General features: G+C 38.2%; 2 protein-coding genes across 2 annotated transcripts; both read right to left on the bottom strand.

The window, feature by feature from the left end:
* Positions 1–6,425: 6,425 nt before the first annotated feature.
* Positions 6,426–11,104, bottom strand: linc.pou2af1 (lnc RNA pou2af1). Its single transcript, XM_077611648.1, has 5 exons — positions 10,922–11,104; positions 9,203–9,303; positions 8,942–8,993; positions 8,089–8,393; positions 6,426–6,990 (listed from the first exon to the last, which is right to left on the bottom strand). Exons 1-5 carry the CDS (start codon positions 10,926–10,928, stop codon positions 6,637–6,639), a joined length of 819 nt encoding a protein of 272 aa, XP_077467774.1. The 5' UTR covers positions 10,929–11,104; the 3' UTR covers positions 6,426–6,636.
* Positions 11,105–13,595: 2,491 nt separating this feature from the next.
* On the bottom strand, positions 13,596–19,250 carry pou2af2 (POU class 2 homeobox associating factor 2). Its single transcript, XM_077611981.1, has 5 exons — positions 19,136–19,250; positions 18,580–18,680; positions 15,430–15,469; positions 14,712–15,010; positions 13,596–14,278 (listed from the first exon to the last, which is right to left on the bottom strand). The coding sequence occupies exons 1-5, from the start codon at positions 19,143–19,145 to the stop codon at positions 13,871–13,873; spliced, it is 858 nt and encodes a 285-aa protein (XP_077468107.1). The 5' UTR covers positions 19,146–19,250; the 3' UTR covers positions 13,596–13,870.
* Positions 19,251–20,717: the final 1,467 nt, after the last annotated feature.

Here is a 20,717-nt window from a genome sequence, read left to right as displayed (position 1 = left end):
GAGAATACTTGAGAAAACCACACCTACGGAACCTGACCGTTTTATCATATTAATCCAAGCAGAACAAAGCCCTATCTCACTTTCTGGTGGATTTTTCGGTGTAATTGCTGATAAAAACAAAAACAAAGGAACCTCTAAAAAATGAATGGAATTGTAGGGCCCACACTGTAGATCATCCACAATTTGAGTGCACTTTATAGCCCCATAGTTTACCGTGGGTCAGCATTCCATTGCGTCCATGAGCAGTTGCTGGTGAACCAGTGCAAAATTGTCTCTCAAGCAATGCTTTGGAAATCTAGTTACTTCTCAAATAAGCCTTGTTTTATACCCTATCACTTTATCTATTGCACTTTTGAAGTGAAGATTATGATCTTTCCACTCATACTACGTGCTGGTGATATCACATTCACACAGTGCTTATAAAAGGCCAAATACTGGTAAAATGAAAATATCAAGGGTAACATAATCATTTGTATATGATTTTTTTTTTCAACATCAGTCTTTAAATCAATATTACTTTACGCTGAAAAGGGACAGACAATGTCTTGCCTGTTATTAAAATATGCAAAACAAACATTTACTTCACATCTGATACTGGCTAAAATAGTCTTTACATATCAAGACAATATCATTAGTTTCTTTTCAATATATAATTCAATTTATGTTTTGCACTGTGTTACATTTTATAAAGGTTTTGTCTTTTTAAGATTTCTTGATTACATAGTCTCGTAATTTATCAGAAACTTATAAATGCAATGATAAAATATTTTGTAGAGTCAGTGACGCTCAGAACAATTGCATAAATCTGAAGTATAAACCCAGTTGTTACTTTTTGCTGAGCTGAAACTATTGTATGCATCAGCAAAGAGGGAAACACCTGTTTGTACTTCAGGGTTGACTTGCCAGAAATGGAAAATGAGAAAAGCACATAAATATAGACAGAAGAAATAAGAGCCACAAACTGACTATATGTAATATTTTTAATAGGTCCGCATATTTTTCAAGAATCATGAATGATAAGTTAAATTTTCTTGAATAATCAGACTTTGGTCCAAAAACGAAATGACTAAAACTAGATTTTAATAAATTTGTCATTCGTGATTTTTTTTCATATAATGTAGTCTGATCATTCAAAGCAATTGTTAACAGAGAAATTTAAATGTGTTATAGTTCCACTCCAAAAGATAAATCATTTATGATCTCTTTTTAATTCTTTTTTTTCATACACAACGGCAACTTTAATGTAAGATAAGGTAAACTTGAACTGTTAAAGGTTCTTTAACTAGGTTAATTGTCGTCAAAGTTTGATATGGGTACCACCAGTCTAGTTGTAGGCAAAAGATGGTCAAACTAACTTTTTTAAATCCACTATAGTCCATTTATCAAACACAGTTTGTTTTATTTCAGATTCAACTACAAAATATTCAAATTGAATGCTTGGGAACATTTTATTTACAATTTTTTAGAAACAGCTTTTCAGGGTAATACCATTTAATTGGTACATACTTTTGCGCATTAGTTCCGTTTTTTCTTCTGATCTGTCACTGCCTCCTACAGGACACTGTTCATCATAGACTTTAGTCTGAAGACTGTATCCAACCCAACATTATCAATTCATTCTCTGATTCTATTGGATGACATACCCTACTCTAAAAAGCTTCATCACCTTCACAGGAATGATATATTTATTTAAAAAAATGTTTTTTTCTCATTCATCATCCATACTGTGCTTGCTCAAAAAGGATGCAGGTGTTGCTAGAGCCTAATCCATCTGACTTCGGGCGAAAGGCAGACTACACCCTCGACTGGTCGCCAGTCAGTCGTAGGGCACACAGAGAGACAAACAACCATCCGCACTCACAGTCATACTGTCCACCCGCGTGAATTGAGCCTGCGCCTGCCCGCAACGAAGTCAGGCGAGTGAACCTCTACACCACGAGGTGGCTTTTTAAAAATTTCATTACTTTATTTTATTTTTCTATATTAATTTTATTCACAGTTCTGAGATCAAGGCTACAATCCTCAGTGGGTTCCGACCTTGCTGTGCAGAGTTCTCCCCATGTTTCTCCGGATACTCGTGTTTCCTCCCACATATCAAAAACATGCATGGTAGACTTGTTGAACACTCTAAATGTAGTTAAGTGTGTGAGCGTTTATGGTTATTCGTCTCATTATGCCCTGCGATTGGCTGGCAATCAATTTAGGGTGTCACCTACCCGCTGCCCACAGTTGGCTGGGATAGGCTCCAGCACCACTGCAAACCTCATCAGGATAAGCAGCATGTAAAATTAATGACTGAATTATTTCTAATTTATTTTATAGCACACACCTGTGGACTGAACAAAGTACAGAAGAGAGGATTAACCCTTGAAGAGCAACAGAAGTTTAAAAGAAGTGTTTGACCTGAATATATCTCTTCACATTGAAACTTATCAAAAAATTCCAATGTTTCAATATAATGGCAAAATTGTGTACTATGAAAGTTGGAATGAGAGTCTTTTTTTAATGTGTTCGTTCAATTGCTGTGTGTGATTTGAAGGGTGAAAAGGTAACCTGATTTATTTTGACACTGAAGGATATTCTCCTCGAGATATTTGCGATAACCGTGGTCAAAGCTCAGACAGGTTTATTGCCTTATCTCTGTTTAATTTTTAACCAGTGGACTTAAAAAGGCTCACTCTCTAACAAAGGAAACACAACATTACTGTACATATCCCCTGCAAGATATTTGCAAGGAAATTTAGACTAAATCATAGTTCAAACCAGTTATTCAGTCAGTCAGTTAATTAATTAGTTAGTTTTGACTTCCTGCTGCAAACAATCAAAAATTATAGTATAATCACCACGCTGCATCTTGCCAACAGATTACGTATCAGCCCGATTAGCCTCCAAAGTGTGTTTATGTTTTTCCCTTTATAAATAATAATTACTATCATGATGAATCTTCTATGCTCCTCCTCAAATGGAGGATGACTATGTTTATAATTGTTAGAACACCATTAAGTTGTTGCATGCTTCAAGATGTTCTTTTTCCGAGGCTCATAAATGCCAATTCCCGTAAATAAAAATCACGAAACCAACTGCTGCTATCAACAAAGTCATAGCAGTCAGTTGTTGTCTACTTGAGTAATGATCCCAGTCAATGTGGTGCAACACAAATGATTATGCAGGGTAGTGTGAATATAATTATGAGAATAGAAGTTTTTAGTCACTTTGGTGTGGAACACCTTTACAACTATATAAACCTAAAAGAAAGAAATGTGTGCGCTTGTTATGTTGCCAAATGTAAGAATTGTTCCAACCTTGAGGAAGGTACTACATTATAACAATTTTCTCTACGTTACATGCACCCCTCAGGCCTAGATGCAACATGTCAGTCGTTCTGATAGAGTACTAATCCCGAACTGGAGACCACAATCTTGAATAGTGTGTGTGTTTGTGTGTGTTTGTGTGTGTGTGTGTGTGTGTGTGTGTGTGTGTGTGTGTGTGTGTGTGTGTGTGTGTGTGTGTGTGTGTGTGTGTGTGTGTGTGTGTGTGTGTGTGTGTGTGTGTGTGTGTGTGTGTGTGTGTGTGTGTGTGTGTGTGTGTGTGTGTGTGTGTGTGTGTGTGTGTGTGTTTTAGTTGGTGGCAGCCTTACCACCTGGTCTTGGCCTGTGTGATCATGTCAAGGCCAGAACATGCCTTGACCTGCAAAGCAAACAAATCTACTCTTCACTTTCACCTCTCACTTGAGGCTCTGGCGTTTTTTTATTTTTTGTTTTTTTTACTCAGTCAATACACAAGGACTCGGAGTAGGTCCTCAGGCTGTAAATTGTGAGGACAGTGCTGGCCCTTGACTTGTGCAGCAGATCCAAACTTGAGCTGAGAGCACAAGTTACAATTGCTTGAAGGGGGTTGCAGCTGAACCATGCTTACACAGCTGCTCTGCCTGAATAAATAGTTGAAGAGCAACAAGAAATGAAAAAAATATATCCAACGTGTTAACAGTCCGCCGTCACATTCTTATAACAAGGCTTGAAGTTCATTAGAATTGGAGAGCAGTGAAGGTCAGTGGGAGTTAGAGATAAACTTCTGTTTCTGTAAGACGGTAAAAAGTCCAACGACAATCAAGTGTCTAACTCCATTTAAGGAAGAAGGGACTATATAAAAACATCTTTTCATTGCTTTTGGCATCCTCTGACTGGCAATGGTTCCAAATATAAATACAGTCATGGAACTTCCCTATTTGGAACATAAGCAGGGTTATGGAATAACTGTGCCAGGTGCATTTACAGTTAATCTAGGTTAAACATCAGCTTCCCTACATCGCCCATATTTAACGAGAACACAAGGCGCCTGTGTTCCCACTACAGAGACTCTCCCTCTCCTTATCAGTACACATCCATGCTGAGATGAGATAAAGTTGATTTTATAGTATATAAACCAATAACATTTCCATTAGTTGAAAGCCAGCAAGTACAGAAATGTAAAGACACATTTGAGGGTAAAATGTGTATTTACTTTCAACAAGACTACGGAGAAGTATGATATTTTGTTGTTGTTTGATTCATCTCATAATACCGGTCCAATGACAATAAAAGCATTCAATTAAATTGAATTCAATCATATTAGTTTAGAGATGAAGGGCTTACCAAGTCAAAGATTTATTTTTAAATATTTTTTCATAGGTATTCAAAACTAAGTTTAAGATTGTTTTCTTGCTGGGCATAAAAACATACACAAGAAATCATGTTGACCAACAATCTAAGAATCTGCAGCAGAGTAGCCAAAGAAATCCTTTTAATGAGTCTGACCTGTCCCTCCACCTGTGAGGGCATGTATCAGAAAAGTAAAGTACATACTCAACATGCACACACACTTACTCCCGTGCATGCACGTGCATGCCCAACAATCTCTTAATTGCTTAACTTTGACAATGAAAGACGGCTGCAACATTGGGTGAATGGATGCACGTTTTTTCTTTTTTTTTAGCCTACAGACCATTGTAAATTTAATTTACTCAGTTCTTTTCACCAGATCGTCATAACATATACCCAAAAGTTTATATATTTTTTACTGTAAGACTGACTGTATATGAAGTTGCACTTGCCTGCCCAGACAAATAACAGTAAGAAAAAAGGATGGTCACCTATTTGGAGCATTGCACATCTTGTGGATTTGTAAGAAGATGATATAAGTAACAGCTTTTGCTTTTCATTAGCTCAAAAAGGTGGACCATTTTTACAGATAGTGAAAATCCTACCACTGTAGACCCTTTACTCTCAAACGCTGTATGCACGTCTGCTAACTGTGTTGCAACCACAACCTGCTCAAGTGTTGTGTAAACTGTGAATCAACTACTTCTACTTGTTGCAACATGGAAATTGGATTGTACTTTGTAAAACACGTTTCCCGTGTTTACACCACTAATCTTCCATGCCAGTGAAGATTATGAGGGCTTCTGAAAAATTAAGTTTCTCTTGGCAACAAGATTTCAACATGCCACCTAAATCCTTCATGCTTCATGAGAACTTGCTTGTGTGCAGTAGTACTTCTCTCACCCAAATTTTATGCACATTTTTGTCTGTAATATCTTCTTTAATATTTTCCTGATTTTTTATGCTCTATCGGTTCTGCAAATATTTAATAATACTGGCAATGTTTATGATTCCCGGGTTTTGATTATCACAGGAACTTAACCTGAAGGCACAAGATCTTATCGTGCAGCTCGTCAACCCCTAAAGTGGGCGGTGTATATATATTTTAATTTGTACAGAGACTATAATTCCTACATTTGTATGTCAACTCTCAAATAGGAATACAAAAATAGCTTTGCATTCAATGCAACTTATTTAATTTTAAAACAAATCTGGTGGTGTGAAGAGACAAATACATGACAATTATCCGTATTCCCAAATTTATGCATTTGCTGGATTTCTATCAATACACAAAGTAACACATTCAGAGTTTACTCCATGCATGAGCCGAAGTCACGCACTTATGATTATCACCAAATATGAACTTGAACAAATGGGAACTTGCACTCGGGCTCTAGGAGGCAAAAAGGCTAGTGTTTTTTTTACCTATCATAAGTGATTGTGCTTACAGGCTACCATATTTTAAAACTAGAAACAAATAAAGCTAAGCTTCTGCTCAGAACATCTGATCACTTTGCTAACATTATTTTCTTAAAGCTTTCAAATTATGCAAATCCCTTGCACATATTTTGCAAAATGATGTGAGCAAATGGTCTGATCTAATGTTCACGTTTTCTCATGCATTCTGTGTTCCTTCATTCATTTTCTCAACCGCTTATCCTCACAAGGGTCACGGGGGCTGTATAAATCCAGATTTAACATGACAATAGCCCCAATATTTGAACAAATATTGAACACTTTTAGTTTGTTACTTGTGCAAGCATGCATAGAAGAAATGAGCACCCTTACTGAAAGCATTTTAATATTTTATTAAAAATGACAACATTGCATGTGTATGAAAATAAATCTGAGGAGTAAAAAAATATACATGACCATGAAAAAACAAAAACTCAACTCAATCTTCATCCATCCATTATCCGTTCATGATCTCTGCTCCATCTTTACTATAGTCAGACACAAGCAGATCCTCTCATAATGTTTGAAAAGCATCAACTCATCATCATAATACATTGTAACACATTTCAGTGTTCATGGCAAAATTACTTTTGGAATAATTCTCCTCTACGAGGCAGGGGTACGCATAGTCTGTGGGAGGGTAGTAAGGGGAATATTCAGGTGAGTAGAAGCTCTCCTGCGGGTTGGTCCAGCACTGAGGCAGGCAGTAAAAGTCTTGGAGAGTGCAGTTCTGGCTGTGGTAGTGCTCAGAGGCATGGCTAATGAAGTTGCACTCCATCCTGGTGGGTGAGTCGTAGCAGGAGGAAGTGGAAGAAGAGGAGAAAGAATCCTGTGGCGAGTAACTGTTGGGATCCAATGGGCTGTAGAGTTTCAGGGACTCTGGTGAAGAGCTGGGAGCCTAAAAAAATGATTTATGTTTAGCCAATGCTGTGTGCCATTTCCCCTTTTAAAACCACATTTAAATTAACACAATACACATTACAATGCATATTTCATGTAAACCATCTATCTCACTAGTGGGGTGAACTAATAGTGTCTCTATAAAACTCTTGTTTCAAGATGGATCCTAAAGAACAGGGGTCTCAAACCAATTCCGCAAAGGGCCAGTGTGACAGTTTAACCAATGAGGGGTCTTCTAAAATAATTTATTTTTTATTTTTGGTTTCTTATTAGGCTATAGTTATACGTAAAACTGTTATGTTAACAGATGGCAATTAGTCTGTTGTTCTCCAGTTTACTATTGTTGCTTTAACATATGTTTGTCCATGGTTTCTGATCAACGAAAAAATTGACCTTCCAAAAATGCAACTTAACCTCCTAAGACCCAGACTCTTGCAAGGCATGCCTTTTTATTTTCTCTTTGATATTCAGGCTAATTGGGACCTGATGAGTGTAAAAAAAACAAAGAATTATCTTTTCACATGATGCAGTAGTTTCTAAGAAAAATTATGTCCACATCATAACTGGACGCCAGGCCCTTTAAGTCCAAAATTTAACATTGTAGTCTTTGACAACCAAAAATGTGATGTCCACACATGTCGACACCAGGTCAGAGGAAGTTAAATATATTTTTCTTCTTTATTGTGTATTCTTTGGCTGGTGTGACTTCTACTCAGGTCTAAATTATAATCCTAAAATATGATATACAGGTGAGAATTTTAGTAAGGGAAGTGAGGTCTGTCTAAAGTACACATTTTGATGAACAAAGGGGAAAACTACTTTGAAAATCACAAGGCATCCTGTTTCAAATCTCCATTGTACTATATTGGTCAGCTAATTATTTTGCGTGGTGTATTGTGGGACTTGTAGTATTAGTGAGGCAAGCCTCAGCTGGTTATTTTGCAATTGCTGGTTAATATAGTCCTATAAGGTTTAACTTCATAAATTTGCGGGTGTTGATTTGTGGAAGTCTAAAAGTGCATCGTTACTGATGTCGTTGTGATCTCTTAAGAGGTTTTCTCAACAATTTTCCAACAACTATGACGCGCAAACCTACCAGCCCTTGGCCATAGTTGTCGGAATCCGAGGCGAGGTCCTCCCTCCAGGACGTCGGGAAGGAGGGTGGGGGGTGGGCGCCGTAAAGACCACCGCTGTTGTTGTTCCCACCGTAGCAGTCAGCGGGCACCATCATGTCCCCGAATGGCTGCTGGGCGCACGCAAAGCCGCTCTCTTGCGCCTGGTTAATGCACCCCATGTCGGGGACTGAGAAGGAGGCGTGGCGCTGCTCCACGTCTGGAGCCCCACATGTGCTGGGGTCCACAATGGGGGTGGTGGAGGCTTCCACGTAGCTACCTGCATTTCATTTAAAAAGTCAAATAAAGTCAAATTTAGCCCGAATCAAATAAGCAACAAAGCCCCCGCCTGTTCAGGTAAATGGTAAAATTCACCCCCCTAACTAGGTGGGTGGGGACTCTCTTTACATCCACAGTTGGAGGAGTAAACAACGAGGGGAGGGGGGCGTATTGTGTCCCCTGATGCGCGTAGTATCATGCAATAGTCTTAAAAGTAAAAAAAAAATCATATAAAGCAAAAAACCTCTTAAGAGCTCACAGCGACAGTCAATATGCAGGAAGAGATTTAAATGACCTCATAATTAAAGTGCGTGATGTCACAACACAGTCGTCTTTATAAATAGGAGCCCTGCGCGCTTAAGATCTGCATGGGCTTTTATGTGACTACCATGGGATTCATGGCGATTTATCACAATGCAATATATATGCAACACACACACAGACACACACACAGACACACACACGCACGCACGCACACACACACACACACACAGACACACACACACACACACACACACACACACACACACACACACATTTTGTGTAGTGGCTTCTTACTTGGCAGGGTGGACGCAAAGAGAGCCTGAAATTCCGAGCAAGTTTGAGATACCTGAATAAAACAGAGAGGAGACCTTTTTTTAACACTTGGGCAAAGGGCAGCTGTTTTGCATGATAAGTACAGTCAGTATTGTATGTGCGGGTATAGCACACAGGGCAATATTGTGTGTATTCTGTTGGAAGTGCATTCATATATGCATATGATTTTTGTGTGTGTGTGTGGTAATACATAACGTGCTCAGGAGTGAGTGTTAGAATTACCGTTTTGACTTTTTTACGATTGGCCTCGCGGGCTCTGTGCCTCTGAAGGAGCTCTTTGACTGTAGTCTTCACTCTCACTCCCTGATACACTCGTGGTTTATCTGCATGGGGGTGGGACGGGGGGTGGAAAATCAGCATGGCACTCATGTTTACCAAACACTTGAATAACAAACTCAGACTCAAACTTAGATCCATTGGCCTACGCCCTACCGAAGCCCCCCTCCCTCCCATCCATAGACCCCGTTTCACTTATCTAATGTTTTTTTCCCCAATACATATATATAATAGCAGAATACTGTTTATTTACTATTTCTGGTACACCTAATGAACAAGAAAACATTTCCACGTCCAGCATAATTTTGATCGGACACAGTATATTTTTTATTAGATATGAAGATATATTATAACCTTATATAAAAATAAAATCGCAAATCAATAAAATATTTTCACAGATGTTGTTTTTGATTATCTATTTGCACCCGCCAGTTTACATCGTGCGTAAAAATGCCTAAGAGCGCACGGAATGTCCCCTGAGAGCCTGTGGCTTGAAAGGAGCGATCTCGCCGGCTCTTTCCCGTTCAACGCGCCCCCTTTTCAGCCACTAGCTTGCATGAACATCCGTCAACCACAAAGCGCGTGAATTCTTTCACTCTCAGTGTGGACCAGCACGACACGCGCTCCTCCGATCAGCCCACCCAAGGCAGAAAACCTCGGTAAGCTGTCCAAAAAAAACGCAGAGTAAACGTTTGATTGTTGATTTATAACGGATTGATCAGCCAAATCGGTGTAAATGTGTGCGTTTGACGGTTGCAGAGTTGCGCAAAAACGAGCCGCCTTCTCATAAAAAACATGAGAAAAATTGCAAAAAAACATAGAATAAAGAAAAGTAATCGCGATCGAGTCGGGAAACTTAACTACCATGAACAGTCAATGTAAATGTTAAAAATATTGAGTCATCAAATATGTGTTAAACGTGTTCGATTGGAATGTTAGTCTCTTTTTATGACTTCAGGGGAAACTTTTGTTCTCGTAAACTTTTGTTCTCGTATCGCTGACTTTAAAAAACGAGTGGAAAATATTGTTTATATGCTCGTAATATTCGCCCAAAGGCTCAGATCGGCGTTGTACGAAATGGCAATTTTATAAGGCGCTAATCGGGGAAGCCATCTGATAAATATTCATACAGCTAAACGCTCGTCCATGATTTAAACGTGGCTAATAGAGAGCCAAAATTAAACGGCAGACACATCCCACTGTTTTACCTTTACTCATAAACGCCTGTTTCACAAGGTGGTCTGACTGACAAATAAAACAGTGTAAATATTTTTTTCTTTTTGAGATGGCTTTTGGATCAAATGAAAAAGAGCGCAATACAACAAACTAATATGATTTTAATAAAACGATCATACATTCATCATTATTACTAAGAGGCACAGGTTAATTTGAATGAAATATGGCTCTTCTGCTGCACTAATAAACAGGTAGTAATTCATGAAAAAGTTAAAATATGTCCTCTTTGGTTAACACAGTCATTATTTCCAATTTTGAACGAATTGTCTGATGTGCAGTGAAGGAGGAAACTCCTACTTCCGCCCCGTATGATTTAACTCGTGCTTTTATTATCCTTTCAAGCATCACTTATGCTCTCTTTTTTGTGTTTAACAGGAGAAAAAACTACAAGTGCATTGGACTTGGATGAAAATCCTTGTCTAAACTCACCAGACATGACGACAGTGATGATGAGACGTTTCCCCGATGAAGACCAGTGGTGCTCCTCAATGTCCCTTTCTGCCTCAGCACAATGACCAATAACGAAAATTGTCCAAAAGTCTTCAAAAATAGCAATACAAATCAGCTAGAGTGGCGTCAGAGCATACAACAATATTGTAATATAGCTGGGAACATATTAGTTTGGGATTTTCTCCCTCCATGCCACCTATTTAAAACCCCTAGAACTCAATGATTTGACAATGATTTGATTGCGCGTTACTTTCAATTTGAATATTCAGAGGCAGCCGAGTTATATCGATTTTTCAGCGAAATCCATAACTAAGATGCATTCTATATGTGTCTTTTTAATATACAATAGCTTTATTTTACATTTTGCTTGATAATAAATCCTATTTTTAATCCTTTATCCACCTTTTCCAAGATACACCTCCTCATAAACCCCACGCCAAAGTGCGTCCCGTGCGCAATCTAAAGAGCGCAACCTGACATCCAGAGGTGACCGCACTCTTGGGGGCTCACTCCACACATCCAAAGTGCCAATAATTATTTTAAAGTCTTTAATATTGAAAAAAAGCGTATCAAATTGGGACTCGAGTGGGCGTGGCAAGTGTCAGTAGCCATTTTAGAAATCTTTCAGGGCCTTCAGCAAGTGCACAAAGAATAAAGAAACCCACTTATTTAGCTTGAAAACACACCTATTTGATTTGTCTTTAAATGTTTATATTATATAAGTACTAGAACATATTACAAAACAAAAACAAAACATAAAATGACAGAAATACAATGACTGTTTGCCCAAATCCACCTCTTTGGCTTTATTGGTACTGTTAATTTTATTTGCAAAGCTAAATACTTTTTTTATTTGATCAATTAATGATATTCATCAACACATAATAGCAAACTATGGATGGTATTTTACCATTTGCAATCCGAAAATAACTCAGAGACAAACATATGCCAGAAGGTTAACAAGAGAACAGTAATAAAATAAATTTAATACAAATTAATAATGCTCCCCACCCATCTATTTATCTTTTTCTCATTGTTAATTGGACTTAGTGGTAAATTAATTAGGCATAATGAATTGGAGGAAAATTTCAAAGTGGTTAGATTTTGTTTGGATAAAAATATTTATGTAATTGAACTTAGAATGTTTTATGAAATAAAGTTTATTTTTTACATGTGTGTGTTTTTTACTCATGAATAATTATAATTTTCTGGAATGTAACCAATCTAACAGTCCAGTACCTTTTAAAGCAGTTTTCGCGATCATATGTCGCCCCTTGGTGGTCAAAAAGTCACCGTGACCCACCTACACCTGTTTTTTCTCTTTCTTTTATGGGTATCCATCTCGTTTCATTTAATAAAACGTCTCGTCTCTCATCTTCTGAACCACTTTATCCTCATTAGGGTCGCAGGGGGTGCTGGAACCTATCCCAGCTGACTCCGGGCCAGAGGCGGGGGACACCCTGAATCGGTGGCCAGCCGATCGCAGGGCACAAGGAGACGGACAACCATGCACACTCACCCCGATACCTACCAATTTAGAGTGTCAGCCATGTTTTTGGAATATGGGAGGAAACCGGAGTACCCGGAAGAAACCCACGCAGGCCCAGGGAGAACATGCAAACTCCACACAGGTGGACGTGACCTGGATTTGAACCCAGGACCCCAGAGCTGTGAGGCCGACGTGCTAAACACTCGCCCCAACAGGCCTTAATAAAGCGTAATTAAAAATTATATTATGAATGTCGTCTGTTTGAGTTGGTCCAAATACAAATACGTACATTTGTTGAGCATTTAATTGCAGAATTGGATACTCCACCTTTCAAATTTTAGTTAATCCACATACAAAGAAAACAAGTTTCTGACTAACTTTTTCTGAGAGAAAAAAAATGCTATTGTAAGTTTATCCTTTTGATTTGCAATAACAGCTGGATAAACAGATAGATACTGTTTACGAGAAAAAGCTAACATTCTTTAAACCCGTTATCTGCAATTCTGTTAATGTGATTATGCCAAATATTGTCAGTATCAAGTAAACAATATGGTTAAAATGATAAACTTGTTCTGTTAAAATAAGCTACTCACTTTTCATAGTTTATTTCCTATTACTGATGAATATGTAGCAGAAAACCACAGAAATGAATGAAAAAGTAATTGATGCCAAATTATTCCCCACTTCTATTCAAATATACAACATCTAGATTCTAGAACATTCACCTTCATATTAATTTCCGGTTTTAATTAGGGTGTGTTGCCCTGTAAACTCAGTCAAAAAAGAAAAAAAAAAGCTTTAATAATGCAGACGCAACTATTACATTTAAGGCATTCCCTTATGTTAAAACGCCATGAAAACATGCCTATCAATCAAAACATTGAGTTCATGAATCTTAAAATTTTTCTTTGTTCTCGAAGGACTGAAAATATGAGATGTATTTAACTAACAACATGTCAAATAGCGTTTTAAATTTTTGTCACTACAACAGATTTAAAGGTCTCAACAATGCCCCGAGATCAATCATCATCACAAGAAAACATTAAAAACATTAACTCGCAAGTTATGTTAAAATGTAAAAAAAAAAAAAACAGCCGAGCTGTTCTGAAAAAATAAATATTGTGAAATGTTTTATAATGCTGTAAAATTGGGTTACATTACTGGTGTTGTGATGGAGGTTGACAAAATCATTACTTCTTTTAATCTGTCACATTTTAAACATATTGGGCTCTCCCTTTCAGAAGGAGAAATCATGTATTTTTATTAATCTAATATTTTTGAATGAATCGGAATGATTTAAATTTACTCCCTGCCATTGGTGGGTTAGGGTTAGGTTAGTTGATCAACACCGACAAAGATAAAATGCATTCACTCCTCCCAGTTATGTGAACTACAAGAATTACTTTACTTTATTTAATTAAATAATAATAATAAAAATTTCAGAACGCTCTTCTTAGCTCATAGGAGGACCAGGCGCTCACAGTGTCGTCCTTATCCCAGCAAGTATGAGCTTCCACATTTAGAGGAAGACCACTATGGCTGTCGACTGCATCCTCGGTGACAATTTTGGACACCGGGTCGCTGTTCATATAAGCAGGACTTGGGAAAGTGGAAGGTGGTGCTGCGTAGGAGTTGGTGGAAGTTAAAAGGTAATAGTTCGCATCCTCCAGGGAGTGAAGGGTGTAGGACTGGCTGCTGGATGCCAGGCCCATGGATGAGCCTTGGCTTGGATGGGAGGGGCTCCCCTGGGAGTCTGACGACGGGACACTGACAGAAGCCAAGTTATCTGGGCAGAGAAGTTCCGCCTGAGGAACTGGCTCTGGAACGGATTGCTCCCATGAGTCTCTCTGAGTAAAAACAGAAACAAAATAAAGATTATCATTTCTTGACAAGGTAGGTACACCAGTCACTGTAGTGGCTCCATCTCAGCACATAAATCCCCTAACCCTAGCACCAAGACAAGCCACATTTCTGACAATGTGTCAAGTAACACCCATTCTCAAGGAGTTTCCCACTGACAGACCCACTCCACCAGCAGCCAATCAGATCAAAGAGTTGAAACATTATTGTAAATTGCTTCCATTTAGGTTGATATTAATAAAAATCCAAACTTTTGGAAAAAGGTTGAAAATGACATTCTAGGCCCTTTTAACGTGAATTGTTATGTAAACCCGGTAAAATGGAATCCAAGGTTTAAAAAAAAAAAAAGTGAAACATAAAAACCTTAACGCCACTCTAAACCCCCAAAACCCTAAACACACACACTCATACAACTCTTACCATGTATACATGTGATGACTCTCCAGTGAAGGGAGGAGGCAAAAGAGACGATAGGGCTGAAGAAGGCAAGAAAGATCCTCCAGAGCTGGAGAAGTTGGCAGCATTGTTGCGGTATTCACTGAAAGTGTCAGCGTAGTAGGTGTCAATAAGAGAAAAGCCAGATTTATCACAGCCCAGTGTTCTGCCTCCGTAGGTGGATGGGTATACATCTGATGAAAACTGCTTGGTAGATGGGCCAAAGTCCGAGTCCGATATGAAAGGACGCCTCATACCATAGTAGCTGGGTAGCATATGAGAGCCTGTAGGGAAAAATAAGATCGAATCACTAAAACAATTTACTAAATAATTTCCATAAACTATAACATACAACTTAATAAATTAAAAAAAGTAATAATAATGATGATAATAATAATTGCTGCATTGCAATTCTATGTATCATTTAACTCTAAGGATTGTAGTAGCCTGGTGAAAGAGTGCTTAGTGTGTCTGCCTTACAGTTCTGGGGTTGAGGGTTCAATCCCAGGTGGGTCCTCACTGTGTGGAGTTTGCATGTTCACCCTGGGCTTGTATGGGTTTTCTTTGGGTACTCTGATTTCCCCCCACATTCCAAAAACTGACCTGGATTCGAACCCAGGACCCCATAACCGTGAGGCCGACACACTAACCACTCACCCCGCCGGGCCCCCTTGTTATGTTCTGGAAATGTTAATTTACTCACCTGACATCTGGACAAAAGATGGTGGGGTTGTTGAACCACTCTGTCAAGAAAAAATGAAGACATGAACAACAATGAATTACATTCAGTAAATTTAATTTCAAGACCGCTTGTCTTTGGTGGGCTGGAGCCTATCCCAGCTGAGTTCAGTCGAAAAGCGGACTACAATGTAGACTGGTCACCCACCATTCACTTACAATCACACCGCGTGGGAATTGAACCCACACTTCCTACATCAGACAAATGATGCACATTGGTTAGTCAAATAAACTTGAAAATAAATGTAAGATTGGGACTTTATTTTAAAAATGTATTTCTTCCTAAATAAAAAAAATTCTACAGAAAATATTTTTCACATTCAGCTCCCACCATTCAAAATGAGATAAACCTAATCTCCAGGTTGCTGTGATACACATCAGAATAGTTTCATAAAAGCAGTTGACCACAGATGAAGTTTTTTCCTCTTGGCCAATTAGCACAGTCATTTTTGAAGACGGGCAACTAGGTATGTATACTTGGTGCTACTCGCGCAGATACCATTATTAAAACTCAACACTGTATGTCACTGTTGTGTCATTGTGAATCACACTGAACAAAATATTCATTGCGGGAGGCTACAAATTGGATAGTAGAATTCTAAACTGATATATGTAATTCCAAAATCTGCCATTTATGCCCATATTTTGTATTTTTTCTTCTTCTGGTACCCCATACGTAAGATACTGTGGATATAATAAAGATTAAAGCATATCTTGCATTTTTTTGTCATGATGTCTGTATTAAGCCTGAAAGCATCATGTGGGGAAAAGACAAGGTAATCTGTTCTTTGAATATTGCTAACACGAAAGAGTTGATATTAAGATCATGTAGGCTGGAAGGCAAGCAAATTTTGAGGTCAGAATTTGAATGTGATTTGCCAATGCTAAGACTTCCTCTTATGGCCCACGTACGGCTCAGTGCATCTCTGAAGCCCGTGTATGGAAATCAGCATGTTTAACTTCAAGGTGCGTGTGTGGCTGCCTGGTTACGTGCAATGTTTTCTTTGGAAAACAGAACAATTCCAAACAATAACAGGTTTAATAAAAGCACAGATTTATGGTTGGCAGTGTTCCCATATCCTAGATAAGTGTTTTTCTGGATTTTGTATTTTAAAAGCTTTATTTGTGGTGCATTTACCGTATTTTTCGGACTACAAGTCGTATCTGAATATTAGTCGTAACAGCCAAAAAATACACAATGAAGAGAAAAAATATATATACATGTTTAAGACACACTGGAGTAGAAGTTGCAATGTTTTATTTGATCAGAAACCAAGAACTCATTAAAGTAACAGTAGTGAAATGGAGAAAAAACAAGCTAGATAGGCATCTGTTAAAAAAAACAGAGCCTGTCAGTGGTCAGAGGGGAAAAAAAGGGCACTTGTGGACTAATAGTCCAGAAAATACGTACGGTACTAGTAACATTAAAAAAACTATATGTTGTTTTTCCACTAAAGTAGACTACACTGCGGTCACTGTCAGCTCTGCACTCCCATTGGCCTTTTATTCTCAAAGAATAATGAAAGGCATAAGCAGACATGGGTGATGGGTGGCTTGACTTTAGTATATTTGTGTGTCTCTGCATCACCCTTTGTAAACATAAAAGTAAACAGTGACATGGAGATATGTTGGCTTTTTGCTAGTCAATGGTGTTTGACACTTTAGAAAGGATGCCATATATCAAGAAGACCTAACCACATTACTGTACGTGGGACAGTTAAATGATCACACATAAAATGACAGATTAGGAGTGAGAAAAAGTAGATACTCCTGAATGTTATTCTCATTTTCTGAGCAGGTTGTGATTGTAGCGTTATCAGCGTTATCAGCGTTGTCGTCCTTTTTAATGTCAAACTTAGATTAACTGTTCAGATGACAGGGTAGTGTGTCATCCAGGGTTACAATTTTGCATTATGTCCATCTAAAACAGTACGGACTTCTGGGACATTTGTATGTGGGTTTCTCAACAATTACCACTGTTGTGTAAACAATCCCTAATTGTCATGATCAGTTTATCATCGATAATTTCATTTCACAACGGCTTCACAGTGCGACATTTTAACTTGCTTCTGCTTTAAATAAATTATACTTAGGAGTGATCAAATTGGATAGGATTACAAATGAGACAAAAAGAAGGACACTGAAGCTTAGACATGAATGGTTTGGACATGTCCAATGAAATTAGTAGAAAGATGTTGAGGGTCAAACTGCCAGGGAACAAGGTTAGAGGTCAACCTAGAAGAAGATGAATGGATGTAGTAATATGATTGGTTTGCGTGGGTTTTCTCCGGGTACTCCGGTTTCCTCCCACATCCCAAAAACATGCATGCTAGGCTTGTTGAACACTCTAAATTGCCCATATTAAGAGTGTGACTGCCTGGCCACCAATTCAGGGTGACCCCACCTGCTGCCCGTAGGATAGACTCCAGCACCCCCCGTGACCGTTGTGAGGATAAGCGGTGCAGAAAATGAATGAATGATCGCAAGACAAAAGCAGACGTCGTGAGTCCTGAAACAGTATTCAGTAAACTGATTCGGAGGAAAAATAAAATCTGTCTTTCTTGTGAATGTCGATGTCTAAAAACTATCAACGACTACAAGTAAGAACACGTGTTATTGTGGGTTCTTCAAGCGACAATAGGGAGGTTGTCTGTGGCCTGTGCATGGCTCGGGACAATACTGGCCCGCAGGTGTGCGTGTGGTCAAAACTTTGCATAGACAACCTCCTTCACAAGCTTTTTACTGTCTATCTATGGTAGCCGTCCACGGCACACAAGTCTTTTGGCCATCACCATTGCCGGCATCGTATTAGTGTTCTTTTGTGATGATGGGACCCAGTGCTTTGTTATAGTACTCCCTTCACCGAGTTTAGCTATTCACAGATTGGCTTAGCAAGAGCTAGACGGCTTTTCTAAGCAAATAAAGATGCGGAGTGGTTACAAGATTGACAATGGACTGACCATGCATCATTGATTCACATAACCAGCTCGAACGTCAACAGAAAAGGACTTTTCTAAAAGGCGACCGTCAGAATGTCAACTGTGGCTGCAAGGTTTGGTCAGTTAGGGTAAAAAAAAGGACAAAAGAAAAGCATCATGGAGTATGATGTACTTACACTGTACCTCGGCGCGTTTGTCTGGCGGGATCGTTTCTCTGCCAACAGGTCTTTGACTGTGTGCTTGACACGAACCCCCTGGTACACTCTCTTTGAGTATTCTAAATAATAAAACAAAACAGTGTCATTACCTATAAAAGAAATTGTGAAGGCATTTGATGCTGCAGTTGTTCCATCTCATAAACATGTTCATCTGCAAAAATGTATCACTTTTATTTCCAAATAAATAGCTCTATAGACTGTAAATGTCATGGAAATTGTCTTTGATAAAGTCAATGCAAATGCTATGCTGAGCAAAAGTGCACGACAGCAAAGGTTTTTCATGGTATAACATTACATTTCAATTTTTAGCTTACCTTGAAAACTGAAATAATATTTGTGCACAAGATTTTTAGACAACCCCAAATAGGGAACAAAATAGGATTCTGACACTTTAATCAATTATATATTGTACTGATGATAACAAATACATAGTTAAAATACAACTTTAGTCTTCCTCAAATAGAGAGAAGACACAGTATTATTTATATGTGAAATAGAAATAAAAGTTGCTCACCAGTGTCCATGATACCGTTGATTAGTCTGACACACAAACACACGGGCCCTCTGTTCCTCTGCTGTATTTGCCTACAGTAACTGAATAGCAATGTTGAGGACCATCGTGAGTGGTGTGCCTCAATGAAAGCTTAGCAAAGTCGTCAAGAGGGCAGGGACACACCACACATGCACCTCACTTCATCTTGACGCACATGAAGAGTGAGATTTAAAAAATAATATCTCTTTTACCTATTTGTTTAAATGCAAATGTTCGGTAGAGGACGTTTTTTCAACTATTTACATCTGCATTTAAGATTCAGTGTAATAAAACGTGTGTATAGCAGTGAGGTTGGCATGTGACCAAACATTTTTTGTGGCACATCATCCATGGCATATGCACTACGAATGTTCTTTATGATTTATTTGGAAAGAACAACTTCCGGATCAAAAGACAGAAATATTTATTAGAAATGTATAAACATAGTATTTATTGTCATTTCAAAAATGTATAGAAAATACAATAAGGATTAAAGTATATATTTTTAAAGTAATGTAACTTCAAATGTATTGAGCTTTATGCATACTGACAACTGGTATGATCAATGGTATGGAAAATAGATGGATAGATTGAATATTATTTTATAAATCATTATATGTAATTTATTCATTACTGTAAATAATCAAATATTCAAGGTTTTATTGCATATACAATGTAAGAAATACACGTATATTTGTGGAAAATAATCATATAGACATGCACCTGCCTCCCAGTTCATGGTACTATGATAAAAGGTGCTTATTCTCACTTAAGGGATCTAAGAGAAAGCTCTTTCCCAAACACTCTTCAGTCTCATGGTGTACAGAATGTAGTGGGAGCAGTGGGAATATACCATGGATTGCCGTCCTCCAAAGTTTTATTGTGGAGTTGCACACCCATCTTTGTTGAGTCAGTTCACAAAAACAAAGTTGAATCCACTATTTTGAGATTGTTCAGTCATTTTCTTGAAGTTGATGAAAGAAGGAAACCCTTTTGAGGGCCTAGTTATTGAGAGGTGAATTTTGTAGGATGGACATTTGAAAAAACCTAACATATTTATTATTAGAACACCCCTCGTTTTAACCTCGCTTTTTTAAAGCAGAACATTGCTTTTTCTAACCCCCCCTGAATACCATCTCTTCATCTTGGACCGTAAAACTGGGTGGATTTGTAACGTGTCACTTTGACCTGACTGAAATCCTTCTGCCAGGACAGCGCTTGTAAAATGCGTCCACTAGAGGGCAGTAATAGACAATTTGATATACAAGAAACGAATCGCCAAAAGAATTGATAGTGTCATGTACACAGACTGGACAATTATAATGAAAATTTCCAGACAACGGTAAACACAAACTTTGGAATCGACAAACAGGGGGAGCTGTTACATATCCTCTCATGTCTTTTTTTGTGTGTGTTTTTTTTTCCTTTTTGTTTTTTTTTCTCACTGTGCTGGTCAGCTTTTGCTTATGACATACAATGTCTGGCTTGTCATAATTTATCATCGACTGTCTGGTCACACAATAATTGCTGCTGATGCTAGTTTCCAGGGTCAATAAAGAACAAC

This window comes from Stigmatopora argus, chromosome 10 (assembly GCF_051989625.1).
Source record: "Stigmatopora argus isolate UIUO_Sarg chromosome 10, RoL_Sarg_1.0, whole genome shotgun sequence".
Taxonomy (NCBI): Eukaryota; Metazoa; Chordata; class Actinopteri; order Syngnathiformes; family Syngnathidae; genus Stigmatopora; species Stigmatopora argus.
Note: the sequence above shows the minus strand (reverse complement) of the source record. Positions and strands in the feature narration are given on the sequence as shown.